Below are 14,758 nucleotides of genomic sequence, written 5' to 3'. Positions count from 1 at the left end.
TTCTATTCTATTCACATGTCTACCTCCAGATCTACAAAGTCTATAGTCCATATCTGTATTTATAATCAGTATTAATTGTAACTTTATTAAAGTGTTTGTTTTCACGTGTCTTTTATAGGTTTGCATGACAATAAACTACTTTCTATTCTTTTGACTTTTCTCTTCAAATGGGCTGGAAAGGCGCAGTGCAGCACAATCCCACTTGATGACGTCGACCAGTTTCCGCTGTCAGTCATTCCCCTCCTCGTGCCTCTACTATTGCAGTAGGCTGGAAGAGTCTCGCGGACGTAAAAAAAAAAAAAAAGTACCGACTGATCGCCCTAAACTTGGATTCCAAACTTTCTCCTAACACAAATACCTCGAAGAAATGGAGCTGGGATTATGGAATTAAGGCTCGGAGCGCGTGCGATGGAGATTTTATTGCTGCAACTGCTGCTTTGTTGTAGTCTGACTGTGATTCGGGGTAAGTAAAATAGTTTGTCTTGCGTTTTTTTACGGCTCGGAGGTGTTGAAGTCATTATATCACGGCGAACAATGTGAAACAAAGTACCACGTAGGATTATCGGTGCAAAGCGCCCAACAAAGTAGCGCGCGGTCGTTCTGAGTAACTTTTATTATTTATATAAGCACGCGTTTAAATATTTAAGTTAGACTCTGCAACTCTTAGTTTTATAAGGGACTTTACATGTGTAGCAATAAGAGTCGTGCGTAAAGTGTCCGTAAAGTTGAGGTGATTGATCTTAACTCTGATTCGCGGTTGGTTAGTTCACCCAGATTTGAACTTCAGGAAGTTGTGGTAAAACTAAAAAGTAAAAAGAGCTTTTTTTTTTTTTTTTTTTCATTCCAGCTGGAAGTATTTGATCGGTGGTTTAAGTGCATGTAGATGTGTCTGGTTGTGTGTTACGGAGGCCTCGGTGGTGTCGGATGTCAAACAGAGCGAGAAAAGGAGCTTTAATGTACTCTTAAAAACTTTTTTTTTTTTTTTTTTTTTTTTTAGTTTTAAAATACTATAATTTTACCTCACTTTCATCTAGTAGGTATTGCCAATTTATGTATCACATAATACACGTTGAATACATAACGTAAACAAGGTTGCAATATGGAAGTTTAAACCTGACCATTGAACTCTGGAAAGTTCAAATAAATATAATATTGCATATATGATTCATATTAGATCGTATCGTAATGTAACCACTGAAAACTATATTTATACCATTGCTGGTGGGAATATCAGCTGTTCAAACATGCCTGTGCTTAAATATTTATAGTTTTAGCACCATGTACTCATTATTGGTTGGTTGGGATGTTTGCATTGACGCCTAGAGAGAGAGAGAGAAAGAGAGTGAGTTAGTAAGTTTGAACTTTTCTTTTTGGGGAAAGTTAGAAAGTCGGAATGTATTGGCCTGAACTCATATTACATGCATCACCTTAAATTTGTTAATCTTCAACTCGTAATCCTTACTTATAACTTCACTCACAATTGCACCCTCCACCTCCTGTTGTTTCAGAGTAGTTTTCTAACTTTAGTTAGACCTTAATGCTTAACAGATTCAAATAGTTAGAAATGTTCCGGCAACATTGTTTCATATATAACACCAGACATTGAATGCACATGAACAACTGATCTGTTATGCATTATTTAAAACGAATAGTTTACACAAAAATGAAAATTCTCTCATCATTTACTCACCCTCATGTCATCCCAGATGTTTATGACTTTCTTTCTTCTGCAGACCACAAAGGTTTTTAGAAGAATATTTCTGCTCCGTAGGTCCATACAATGCAAGTGAATGGTGACCAAAGCTCCAAAAAGCACATAAAGGCAGCATAAAAATAATTCCATAAGACTCCACTGGTTTAATCCATGTCTTCTGAAGCCATCTAATCGGTTTTGGGTGAGAACAGACCAAAATATAACTCCTTTTTTCCACTATAAATCTCTTTGATGATCATTATTTTAAGCTTGAAATCATGATCGCCAAGGAGACTGCAGATGTCAAGATTTATATTGAAAAATTCATTATATTTAGGTCTGTTCTCACTTTAAAATGATTAGATGGCTTCAGAAGATGTGGATTAAACCACTGGAGTCATATGGATTACTTGTTTGTGCTTTTTGGAGCTTCAAAAATTTGGTCAGCATTCACTTGCGCTGTCTGGGCCTACATAAATGAAGTATTCTGCTAAAAATCTTTGTGTTCTGAAGAAGAAAGAAATTCATTCACATCTGGAAAGGCATGAGGGTGAGAAAATGATGAGAGAATTTTCAATTTTGGGTGAACTCTACCTTTAATGTATGTTAATGACCTACAGTATTAATAGAAGTTACAATGTAGAGTTATCCGACAGAAAAGTTGAAACATCCTATTGATATAAAGACAACATACGTTCAATATGGAGACCCATTAAGACGTATTAGAGTCCTCACTTTTAAAAATAAAGGGGGCCTGGGTAGCTCAGTGGTAAAAGACACTGGCTACCACCCCTGGAGTTCGCTAGTTTGAATCCAAGGGCATGCTGAGTGACTCCAGCCAGGTCTCCTAAGCAACAAAATTGGCCCGGTTGTTAGGGAGGGTAGAGTCACATGGGGTAACCTCCTCGTGATCGCTATAATGTGGTTCGTTCTCGGTGGGGCGCATGGTGAGTTGAGCGTGGATGCCGTGGTGGATGGTGTGAAGCCTCCACACGTGCTATGTCCCCGTGGCAACACGCTCACCAAGCCATGTGATAAGATGCGCAGGTTGATGTCTCTGACGCAGAGGCAGCTGGGATTCGTCCTCTGCCACTCGGATTGAGGCAAATCACTACGCAACCACGAGGACTTAAAAGCACATTGGGAATTGGGCTTTCCAAACTGGGTGAAAAAGGGGAAAATTCAAAAAAAAAAAAATTATTAGAATTCTAATTAGATTCACAGCCTTACCACAAATACCATAGGAGAACCTTTTTTTTTTAGTTCCTCAAATAACTTTCTATTCTCTAGTTTTTAGGAAACTATGTACAGTATGTAATTGTTTATGAATAACCCAGAAACCAAGATAAAATTTTTAAAAATAAACTATAATGTTATATCAAGAACTAGCTCACAATGGGTTCTTTGCTAATGTTCTGGTATTGGCATTGTGTTTGCACAGCTGCTGATGTGGTATTAGAAGCTATTATATTGCAATTAAGAGAACCACAGACTGTCATTTTATTATGTCTTTTATATCTTTGGTCTGTTGGGTCTTGGTTCTTAAGTGTTTCAGTATGAAAACCTGATTTATTTAGGTCACGCCAATAGCGAGCGGTTCATTTGTTGACATGTCATCTAAGGTTGGTAATATGTGCCAGTAAGCATCACTGCAAATGTCATCGCCTAGTCCTTTGAGATTTTTTTTGAAGCGATGAGAAGTTGTAATACAAATTTAATAAGCCGTATCAACCCTAGTTTTAGATTTCGAGTCTTGTCCATATTTGAAAAGTCTTTACTTCATTTTTGTGTATTAAAACCCATGATTGAGTGAAATCCGTTTCACATATTGCTAATATGACAAATGTAAATAACAAAGCCCATGTTAAAATTAGGGATGCACCGATACCACTTTTTCTCTTCCGATTCCAATATTGGAAATCTCAATATCGGCCGATACCGATCCCGATCCGATACCAGAGTTGTTTTTTTGCATAATCAGTTTAGAATATCTTTACATTATTGTGTGGAAATAATTGGGAGTACTCTTTAATATGTAAAGAAACACAAACCTCTAACTTCACATTATTTCAATATAAATGTATAGCTTATTAAGAAAAACTTTGTTAACTAGTATACTGGATAATGTAGCAGCAAAATTAACAGTAATTCCAGTAAAAGTCATCAGTAGAAAAGAAGCCGTTTTTTGTTTGTTTTTTGGCAAAAAAAATTCAACTTTTCACACAGTTATTTTTTGGTACCCATTCAACTTAAATATTATTATAATTTGTAAACAAATGTTAATAATAATATATTATAATAGTAATATATAGTCAATATATCTCAATCATGCGCCTTTTGTCATGGATCCACCGGTCTCTCTCTCTTTCTTCCTCACTGCAGTCACAGCCTCACTCGCCCCTGAGTTCTGATTACACGCACCTGCATATCATTAGTGGCTAATCAAGGACTGCATATATACCCCGCTTTCACACACTCTGTCTGTTCTCATCGATAGTATGTCTGAGACTCCACACCTTTCTACAATGTCAAACATACCTGTGTCTTCATTATTGCCTGCAAGTATCATAATACTGTTGTGAGTTATCTGTTCATCGTGTCTATACCCTGTCTGGATATTACTCACCTGCTGTTTGCCACTCTGCTCAACTGGATTTATTCACAATGTTTACATCACTGTTTCAATCATTTGTTCAATAAACCCTGCTACTGAGTTCATATCTCTGCCTCTGTGAGTCTCTCTGTGACACCTTTAACTTTTAAAACCCTCACACTTTTATTTTGACATTCTGAGCTCTCCAGGAAGTGCTTTATGTGTCTGTTTGTAGGAAACCTCACAGTAGTTTAATTAGCTTCTTATTCAAATTTGGGTAAAAAAAAAAAAAGCACCTCCGGTGCCATTTTAAATGCGTATAAGTGAACCAAACTTTTGAGCATCTACATCTGAGATGTTGTTCGTGAGTAGCGCTCAAATATTGCACACCGCGTGAAGGCTAAAAGTAGCCGCGAGTGTGTAAACAGAGCAGCGCCATTCAATAACGTGCTGGAGCTGCGCGTGCATTTTATATATTTACTTATTAAACACAGCCTTTTGTGATTCACAGAGCTATTGCACGTCTTCAAGTGGCTTTGAATAAAATGCACTAGTCATATGAACTAATTGTGTTTTAATGGGTTTTTTTTATGTCATCTTTTTGAGCTTGAACATAACTAACATGCAGTAGTTTAAAAACCTCAGTAATAGGAGCTGATACCAATCCAGGTATCGGATCGGTGCATCCCTAGTTGAAATTTAGCATAACAAAACAACTGTAAACTTTTGATGCGATTGTCATTCACTCTGCAAGACAATTAAACAAGTTTGCATTTGAATAAAAGCATTCTTTGAGGAAAAGTGAAGGAAATGTAAAGTCTTCTATGCAGTCCTTTCCATAATTCTGTGGGTCAGTGTCACCTTGCAGGACTTTTGTGTTTGTTTTATTGTAAAACATCAGATTTAGTTCCATGTATGTTTACTATGCGCCTTGATTTATGTCCTCGCACAACTTTTAAAAGTGTTTAACCTTAAAATCAAATAAGAATTTGAGTGTGAAGTGTGTAATTTTTTTCGACGTTTAAAGACTTTGTCCCGGAGACAACTATAAGTAAACCATTCGTGCTATCAGTCTTTGGGCATGGACTATCTGTTTGGCCAACCAATGGAAGATGGCGGGAGTGTTTGAAAAAAAAAAAAAAAACGTGTTTGAAAAGTCGATTTTTTTTTAATTCCGTTTCGTGGCTCTCGAGGTGCAGAAATTGCAAACTTGAAATGTGTGTTAACCTTTAATTTTCATTTGAAAACTTTTTTAAATGTCCTAACATCATTTTCCTAAGTATGCTCCATTTTTGGTGGAAGAAAAAGTTTTAGTGTGGATAAGAAGCATAAACCTAGTGAAACTAATGCGTAAAAAAAACAAAAACATTAGTGTGGATGTGATTTATCGTATATAAGAATTACACTGGGTTCACTTCTGGTCTTTTGTTTGTTTTTAAATACAATTCACATTTGCGTAGTTGCATATTTTCTTTCACGCAATCTCACCACATTATTGTATGGTCTACTACTGATAAGGTTTGGAGGAAGTGAGTGGCTTGTTTTGATTGTAATCAGACATAGGTATGTAAATGGAGACTGTAAGAAAGAGAGACACAGAGATAGAGAATTTCAAGATGAGCTGAGAAGGCTTTCATTTGAAGCTCTTTTACCCATCTTTCAGGACTCCTCACATGTTTGTAGACCTCTACCCTCCTTTATGCCCATCCCTTCTGAGGACTGTTCATTCTGGTGACAAGCTCAGACTCCTCAGCTGTTGCTTTGTGCTCTTCCTCTATAAAGGAGGAGCCCAGTGGGCCCAGGTGCTTTCAACTCCCCCTCCTGGCACTACAAAAGTCAGAGAAGAACGGAAGTTCTCAGGTCAAATGGGTGCTTGGTTATAGAGTGGAAATGAGTTCTTCTAGGGATGTCTGTTTACGGAGATTAGTGATCTTCACGCTGGGGCTGAAATTTATTGCTGGACTTTGACTGATTTTGTTTCTTCTAGTAAGGCGCAGTGTTCCAATGTTCATTGAAACAAGGCTTGCTTTACTTTTGTCCTTTAGATCTCTGGCATGTTGCCTCTAAAACCATTACAAAGTTGCTAGAGCTCATCTGTTTTCCCTTTCTTTCCCATGGTGGACCTCATGAAGTGTGCTGTGAGCAAGATTTGTGTCCAAGTTGTGAACTTGCAGAAGCACCTTTCAGAACTCTTCTAGCTTTGGATTGAGTTTCTGTTCCTAACAATAAAAAATAGTATGGCTCTAAGATATTTATTGTAGGTTCAAGTCCAGTCCCTTAGCCTAAAAAGTGAATCTTATCATCTTTAAATATAGGCTAGCTATCTTCCATCTAACGTGTTCTCATAACTCAAGACTCCGTATTAAAAACCATGCAGTGCGTAAGCTTGTTTGGGTAGGAGATTGTGCTGGTGGGCCGGTCGTGGTTGTTATCTGTTTTTTATTTCTTGCACATTTGGGCTGCAGAGGTCTGTGTGATCTCATAAAACAGTGCAGCTGTTGAGACTAGGTTATCTGTTTAATCCCCACTGCTCTGTGCTCGCTGGGGAAGGAGGTGTCGGAGTCCTCTCAGGCCGGCCAGAGGCTCTGGTGGACCATTCTGCAGTTAAATATCCAAAGTCCTGTTTACTTGCAAATGTATGCATGTGTTGCAATTACGGTTTTTGAATGAAATGTATAGCTATTGCAAATAATCCCGTTATCTAATGTACACCGGTGTTGTGCACATGCCTGTTTACATTTTGACATCAAAAGCAGAGAATAAGCTGATGATTTCAAATGTCATGTAAACAAGGTTTTCTTGTTGGTTTGATTTCAATAAATGTCAACTCACTTAATGTCCGTGAGATTTTTTGATGTAGCGGCACGTGAACCTGTACTTTGGCCTTTAAAAAAGTAATATTACATCTATTACATCTAATTTGAAGTGTTATACATGTCCATACTACAAAGGGCGGAGTACGAGTTATGCGCCAAAGTGTAATACTGTAGGTTTAGGGTTTGTTCAAATCTCTAACCTTAAGTATGAGCAATAGTAATAGTGATGCAAATTTCGTCATCAACAGAGTGCTCAAGCCCTGAACGCGAGCAGCCCGAATTTTTCTAACTGTACGTCTTTGAAGGCGCAGAATGCGCATGCGCCTTGAATTATTTGTACTAATTAGTGGGGCCACAAGGTGGCAACACTCACATATGAGCTGCTGCTATTACGAGAAGCGCAAGAAGAAGATATAATCGCTGTTAAACATGAGGCGAATGTGAAAACAACAACAGTGAATGTGCAAGTCAAGAGAAATGTGTGAGGAGATCAGGAGATACCTGCAGTCTGAATGAATATAATGACATATTTATGGCTCTAAACTCTTAAAGATAAATATTCCAGTATATCATAGCAATCGTAGCATGCATGTGCCAACTGCCTGTGAATGTGCACACTGTCATATGAAGTATACTTTGACAGGCTCGCATTCGACTGTACGCAGACGATAAGCGTTCGTGGCAAAACCATAGTTTGCTTTGGGCTTTAGAATTAATAATAAGAGTTACTAAAAGAACCAAGTGGTTCTCTATAGCAATGTTTTCAAATTTTTCAAAGTTGTGAATTTATTTTATACGAAATACAATAATATTGTAATAAGCGAATAAAGCTGCGTTTTCAACCCACGTGTTCAAAAGAACAGAATCGTCACTTCCGGAGAAATTGTAGCCACTGTGACTCTTATTGATAAAACACTCGTGGCTTAGAGCACACAGACGAAACACTCTAGAGGAACTTGTCTCATGTCTGGGAGCGACAGTGAGTCATAGAGTTCTGGGAGCACCATGTGTATGCGTTCCTCCATTATGTCTTTGTCGTGCGGATCAATAATATATTTTTCAAAAGTGTCAATGAACTTGCTCTTCAGCACAGTTTGTACACAAGTTTGTATTCGACTTAAGTGCTCTGCAAACTCTTTGCAGGCTTTGGATTTTCAGGACACCGTTATTTCAGGATGACCAGAGCAACATTTCAGATGCGATGATTGGTCCACTGGTTAGTCCAGTTATGAATGTATTATTCAGGCATATGACTTTTTTCATGCGCATCTTGTATTCCTAATAACTTCAATAGGAGTTTATTCGGTAAACGTGTTTACATCATAGTTTATGCAACAAAAAAAAATCTTAAGTGAGCGTATACATTTTTTATGCAAATTTTTTAGATTTTATTCGCATCTTGGTGTTTCCATCCAGCAGTTTTATTTGGATTATGGAATATCTCTTGAATATCTCTTGTGTTCCACCACAGTAAGAAAGAATAGTCCTGCATCTCCTTTTATAGAATGATTTGAGTGCGTCTGTCTTTGATGTTGTTGGAAAGCTGAAAGAAAGGAGTGAAAGAGGTGGACAAAGTGACAGAGTGATTGAGGGAACAATCTGTGGTCCAGGCGAAGCAACGACTGGGATTATTGTTTGATGTCTGGGATCTGTTGTTGCGTTTCCACAGCATGTGTACTTGACGCCTCAGTCACTGTTTAGTAGTCTGTATACTGTGTTTGTATGAAGTGTATACAAACTGTAAATTCTGCTAACGTTGTGTTTATACTTGCCAAGTAGGACATTTCTTTTGGACTTAAAAGAAAAAGCTTTTGTTTGCATCAACTAAGGAAAGTGATGCCCAATAGAAGCTCGTAAAGTCTGTAAAGGTGTCTGTAAATGGAATTTGCCTCATTTTGTTGTTTCAGTGCATTTTAAAGCTACCTAGTCACATTCTAGGCACTGACAAGGTTTTATTAGCTACATGACCCAAAATAGAGAGCTTCTTTCTTTTTTTTTTTTTCTTTTTCTCCCAATTTGGAATGCCCAATTCCCAATGTGCTTTTAAGTCCTCATGGTTGCGTAGTGATTCACCTCAGTCTGGGTGGCTGAGGACGAATCCCAGTTGCCTCTGCGTCTGAGATTGTCAACCTGTGCATCTTATCATGTGGCTTGTTGAGCATGTTGCCACGGAGACATAGCGCGTGTGGAGGCTTCATGCCATCCACTGCAGCAACCACACTCAACTCACCATGTGCCCCACCGAGAATGAACCACATTATAGCGATCACAAAGAGGTTACCCCATGTAACTCTACCCTCCCTAGCAACCGGGCCAATTTGGTTGCTTAGGAGCTGGAGTCACTCAGAACGCCCTGGGATTCGAACCAGTGAACTCCAGGGGTGGTAGCCAGCGTCTTTACCACTGAGCTACCCAGGCCCCCAATAGAGAGCTTCATTAATAAAATCATGCTTCCCAAATTGCTGTGTGTGATTAAAAGATACACTTGTGTGTTTTCTTAGTAGGAACTTGCTAATTTTTAAATTACTTGACTAGCTTAAATGGAGCATCTGGCATAAATCTCCTCTCTTCGGTTCATTTAAAGTTTCTCTCTCATTCAAACTTGTTCATCAGTAATAAATTATATTTTTTCTCTTGGAAACTCTTTGCACAAATTGGCTATGCCCAACTACATGCCATGCTGCAATGGATGTTCTGAGTGGTTTTTGGCACATTGTTATGTTGTTGCTAGGGTATTCTTGGTGGTTGCTTACCATCCCAAGTCAAAATTCCTACTACCCAAGTCTTTATGGTATTCTGGTCCTAGGGCTTGGTTCTAGGGCCCTATGATTTCCACGATGTGGAAAACATGGATGGAATCGCGGGATCCAGTCAATAAAACGGAATTAACTGTAAATCGTGAAATGTCACCAAGTTTGACATATTTAGGACTCTATGAATTCAGTTTTATTTTTTCCCAAATTCTGTTTTATTTTTTCCCAAATTCTGTGGTTTCCGTTTTATTTTCTTTAAATTCCGGGTTTTAAAGTTGAATGAAATTTTATCATTAAAAAAAGTCTAATTAAATTAATTCATAAAATTGTAATCAAATGAAAAGACAACAGTTACTTTTGTTTTTTATTAAAAGAAGAGGGTCTAAACTGATGCTTACACAAAACAAAATGTGAGTTTTTTTGTTTTATTATTATTATTTTTATTATTATTATTTGGTCAAATACAGTGCTGCACAGTAGAGCATGACAGTAATTTTGAAAGCAGTGATAGCTTGAGATATTGTTTAAATATAATGTATTTATTATTGATATATTATTATTATTCCTACTAATACTACAACTACATTGAATATTACATTATATATACTAGGGTTGTGAAGTGAAGCCATTATCTGTATTTGTATCTGTTTCTGTTCATATGACAAAATTTTCTGTATCTGTATTCGGATTGAACCGGGTGTGGGTGGGGCTTAAACCCGGAAGCGCGTCAAAACTAAATGAAATGGCCGTTGTTAAATGTTACTATAACATTTATAGTTTTTATTAATAAAATATGCCTTGTATATGACTTTTCAAAATAATAGCCTAATAATAATAATAATATTAATTATTATTATTATTCAACTATTATTTAAAAGAAACTATTATTTTATTCTTTTTTTTTTGTTAACAGATGAAGCTGAATTTGTAGGTTATATTAACTGTGGAATATGTTGTTAACTGTGGTTTCTCCTGGTATTTCTGATATTAATATTGGCATTAAAAATAATTTTCGTTTGTCTGTGCATGTATAACAACATTATTTTGAAGGCAGGAGGTGTCAAGCAAAATGTGAAATGTCAAGCACAGATTTTTCAGTGAATAATAAATTGAAATTCAAATTCAAACAATAAAAGAAATAAAATCAATATAGCCTACAAACAAGTGAAAGTCCCATAAATCTATCAAGAATTTTAACGATAAGACACCATTATTTAGTTAATAATAATAATAATAATATTAATGTTAAATTTATATAGCGCCTTACCAGAAGTAGCACAGTTTAAAGAAGAAAATTTTGTTTTACATAAGGAGGAATATTCCTAATAGATGAATACTCTATGGAGCATTTAAACCTTTATGGAGCATTTTAACTTATTTTTTTCGGAATAAAGTCTTAACCAGATAATTTCCTTAATCACTGATGTGGACGTAAATGTGGTCAATTTTAAAAGACGGATAGATGGGCTCCGATGTGAAATCATCACTTCAGATCATGAATTTAACATCATGCTCACGTTTAGGCTATAAATGCAAAGATGGGAATCCCGTGTGAATCGTGTGACATTTCAAGAAGTGGAAAGTGTATTGTATAATGTTACACTTGATAAGCTTCTGATGCGCAAAAGTAACAGAGACCGCAGTCGAGTCAAGATTACGCCCATCCGATCTGAAATTGCAATGTGCGCATTTTCATTCAAAATGTTTACACTTTAGAAATATTGGCTGCACAGATTCATAAATTCTTTGTAATTTTTTAATGTATTTTAAATGTCACTTTATCCTTGTGCCTATGTTGAATAATCAGTCATATGAATATTTTTTATATTATAAAGATTAATCCGTTATTCGTTTTGAAGTCATTATTCGTGCCTTTCCGAATAAGATATTCGGCTTCGGGCACATCCCTAATATATACTATATATACAGAAGCAATGTATTTTTATCACAATTTAAATGTCTAGTTAAATTGAACTTTTATTTTGGCTTTTGGCAGAAAACCAGATGTTTTTGATGGCATCACTTCTCACCTCCAAGAAAGCAGTTCGTTATATGGGCTAATGTGCTAAATTAACTGCAGAAGGCTGGCGGCCAAAAGTTTGGACTAATGTACAGATTTTGCTGTTTCGGAAGGAAATTGGTACTTTAATTCTCCAAAGTGGCATTCAACTGATCACAAAGTATAGTCAGGACATTACTGATGTAAAAAAACAGCACCATCACTTTGAAAAAAGTCATTTTTGATCAAATCTAGACAGGCACCATTTCCAGCAGTCATCACTCTAACACCTTATCCTTTAGTAATCATGCTAAATTGCTAATTTGGTACTAGAAAATCACTTGCCAATATATCAGACACAGATGAAAGCTGTTTGGTTCATTAAATGAAGCTTAACATTGTCTTTGTGTTTGTTTTTGATTTGCCACAGTATGCAATAGACTGGCATGTCTTAAGGTCAATATTAGGTCAAAAATGGTAAAAAATAAACAGCTTCCTCTAGAAACTCATCAGTCAATCATTGTTTTGAGGAATGAAGGCTATACAATGCTTGAAATTGCCAAAAAACTGAAGATTTCATACAAAGGTGTACACTACAGTCTTCAAAGACAAAGGACAACTGGCTCTAACAAGGACAGAAATAGATGTGGAAGGCCCAGATGTACAACTAAACAAGAGGATAAGTACATCAGAGTCTCTAGTTTGAGAAATAGACACCTCACATGTCCTCAGCTGACAGCTTCATTGAATTCTACCCGCTCAACACCAGTTTCATGTACAACAGTAAAGAGAAGACTCAGGGGTGCAGGCCTTTGCAAGAATTGCAAAGAAAAAGCCACTTTTGAAACAGAAAAACAAAAAGAAAAGGTTAGAGTGGGCAAAGAAACACAGACATTGGATAACAGATAATTGGAAAAGAGTGTTATAGATCTTAACCCCATTGAGCTTTTGTGGGATCAGCTAGACTGTAAGGTGCTTGAGAAGTGCCCGACAAGACAGCCACATCTATGGCAAGTGCTACAGGAAGTGTGGGGTGAAATGTCACCTGAGTATCTGGACAAACTGACAGCTAGAATGCCAAGAATCTGCAAAGCTGTCATTGCTGCAAGTGGAGGATTTTTTGGTGAGAACTCTTTGAAGTAGTTTATGAAGTTCTGAATTTTTTTTTTCAAATTGTAATAGTAATTTTTCCACTTTATTAATGTCCTGACTACACATTGTGATCAGTTGAATGCCACTTTGGTGAATAAAAGTGTCTTTCCATAAGAGCAAAATCTGTACATTTTTTCCAAACTTTTGGCCTCCAGTGTAATTATATAATATATAGTCTGCATGTGCTGCATGCTTCACAGTGAATAAAGTGCTCTGCTCTTTGTCATTAATACAAATGCAGGGCACACGTGATGTAAATGATGTGGTCCGTATATAAGCAGTGGCTTCTCACATTCACTTACTGTTGAAGCACACAGCTCATGCAGACTGTAAATCAAAGCTTTTTGTGGTTAAATCATCACATTAGGACATATCACAATTTTATTTTGATTAATTGTGCATTTATAAATTAATTTCATCCCAAATTTGACAAATTCAAAATAATGCAGGATGAGTAAAGTGCCAAAGTTTAATATTTAGGATTAGAGCTTTGTTAAAATCCCTATTCTTAAGTATTTACAATGTTAACAGTGATGTTCCATAGCAAGCATTCATGGAATTGTGCGAAAAAGACTTAATACTTTCCGAGACTTTAAAGAAACTGGTCCATCACAAGGCAAAAGGCCTTTTTGCATTATCCAGGTTGCCCATTGAATTCAGAAGATGAAATTAAAGTTGTGCACATATTGTGATGACTCTCAAATTTAGGAGATTTGTGGTTGTTCCCTACTAGTCTCACTTTTCCATTGAGGATCTCTGAAAGGCTCTTGCAAGCTGTTTTTTCTTCCTGGTGGTTGCTGATAAAACAATCCTTAAGCCAAAAATTGCTGCGGTGTTTACTTTGAGATAACACCAAATCACATCTCATGCTCTGTTTGGTCTCGTAAGACTGCTTCCTTAGTGGAGCCTGGGCAGAAAGCTGAGATCATGCGATGGAAAATGGCACTTTAGGAGGACTCTTGAAATTTCACAACTTGCATTTGATTAGTGTTTGCTAAGGCAAGCATCACTATTGCTCTTGCTCATACCTTGGGTTAGAGATCTGAACAAAACCTTTAAATTCTCTTTCTGAGTTTTACATTCAACATTTTAAAATCTTATTATTAAAAGCATCACAGCTATGGATAGGGATTCCACTGAAACGTCAGTCATACAGCACGAACCCGCAGTTGCTTGTCGATGGTGACATGGTTCTTAGTAAGGCGGTATGCTGGTTAACCACAGCAAGCGCCCCGGCCCTCAGCACTCTCTCCATAGTCATTGTGTCAGCCTTGTGTCTGCCTTTGATGACCTCATAGGATGTCCTCCCCCCACCTGTTTCCCCCTGACAGTTATTGACTATGATGTGATTGGCACTTGCTGGCACATGTGGATGGGTCCAAGGTGCCAACTGGCGGTCCCCGTGGAGACATCTAAGTGCCAAAACGAAGGGCAGACATTTCTGTTGTTTTCTCCGCCATTCATTCTCTAGAGAGCTTCACATGTGCCTCTCATTTATTGCGATGTGTACATGATAAACACAGATTATTTAGAGCCTGTGCGCCAGGATTGCTGCAGACAGACACATTTTTTGCATTATTGCAAATGCATTTTTTCCTAAACAACTTGACAGGACAAGTTCTTTCGTAACAGTAATGCAGAGTCATAATTTGAGAATATAACAATGTTTTGCATCTTCCTGACTATTCGAAAGTCTGGGACTAGGATACTAGGATGGATGTAAAACATGTCATATAGAACAGAAGTCATATA

The 14,758-nt window shown here is 37.1% G+C and overlaps 1 protein-coding gene across 1 annotated transcript in view; it reads left to right on the top strand.

Moving 5' to 3' along the window:
• Positions 1 to 256: 256 nt before the first annotated feature.
• The window catches only part of lrp5 (low density lipoprotein receptor-related protein 5), a 90,992-nt gene continuing 76,490 nt past the window's right edge, over positions 257 to 14,758 (top strand). Inside the window, exon 1 of the mRNA XM_051689667.1 lies at positions 257 to 463. Within this exon, the coding sequence (XP_051545627.1) occupies positions 382 to 463 (82 nt within the window). The 5' untranslated portion in view covers positions 257 to 381. The remainder of the gene's footprint in view (positions 464 to 14,758) is intronic.

This window comes from Myxocyprinus asiaticus, chromosome 46, assembly GCF_019703515.2.
Source record: "Myxocyprinus asiaticus isolate MX2 ecotype Aquarium Trade chromosome 46, UBuf_Myxa_2, whole genome shotgun sequence".
Taxonomy (NCBI): Eukaryota; Metazoa; Chordata; class Actinopteri; order Cypriniformes; family Catostomidae; genus Myxocyprinus; species Myxocyprinus asiaticus.
This window is presented reverse-complemented; position numbering and strand designations above follow the sequence as displayed.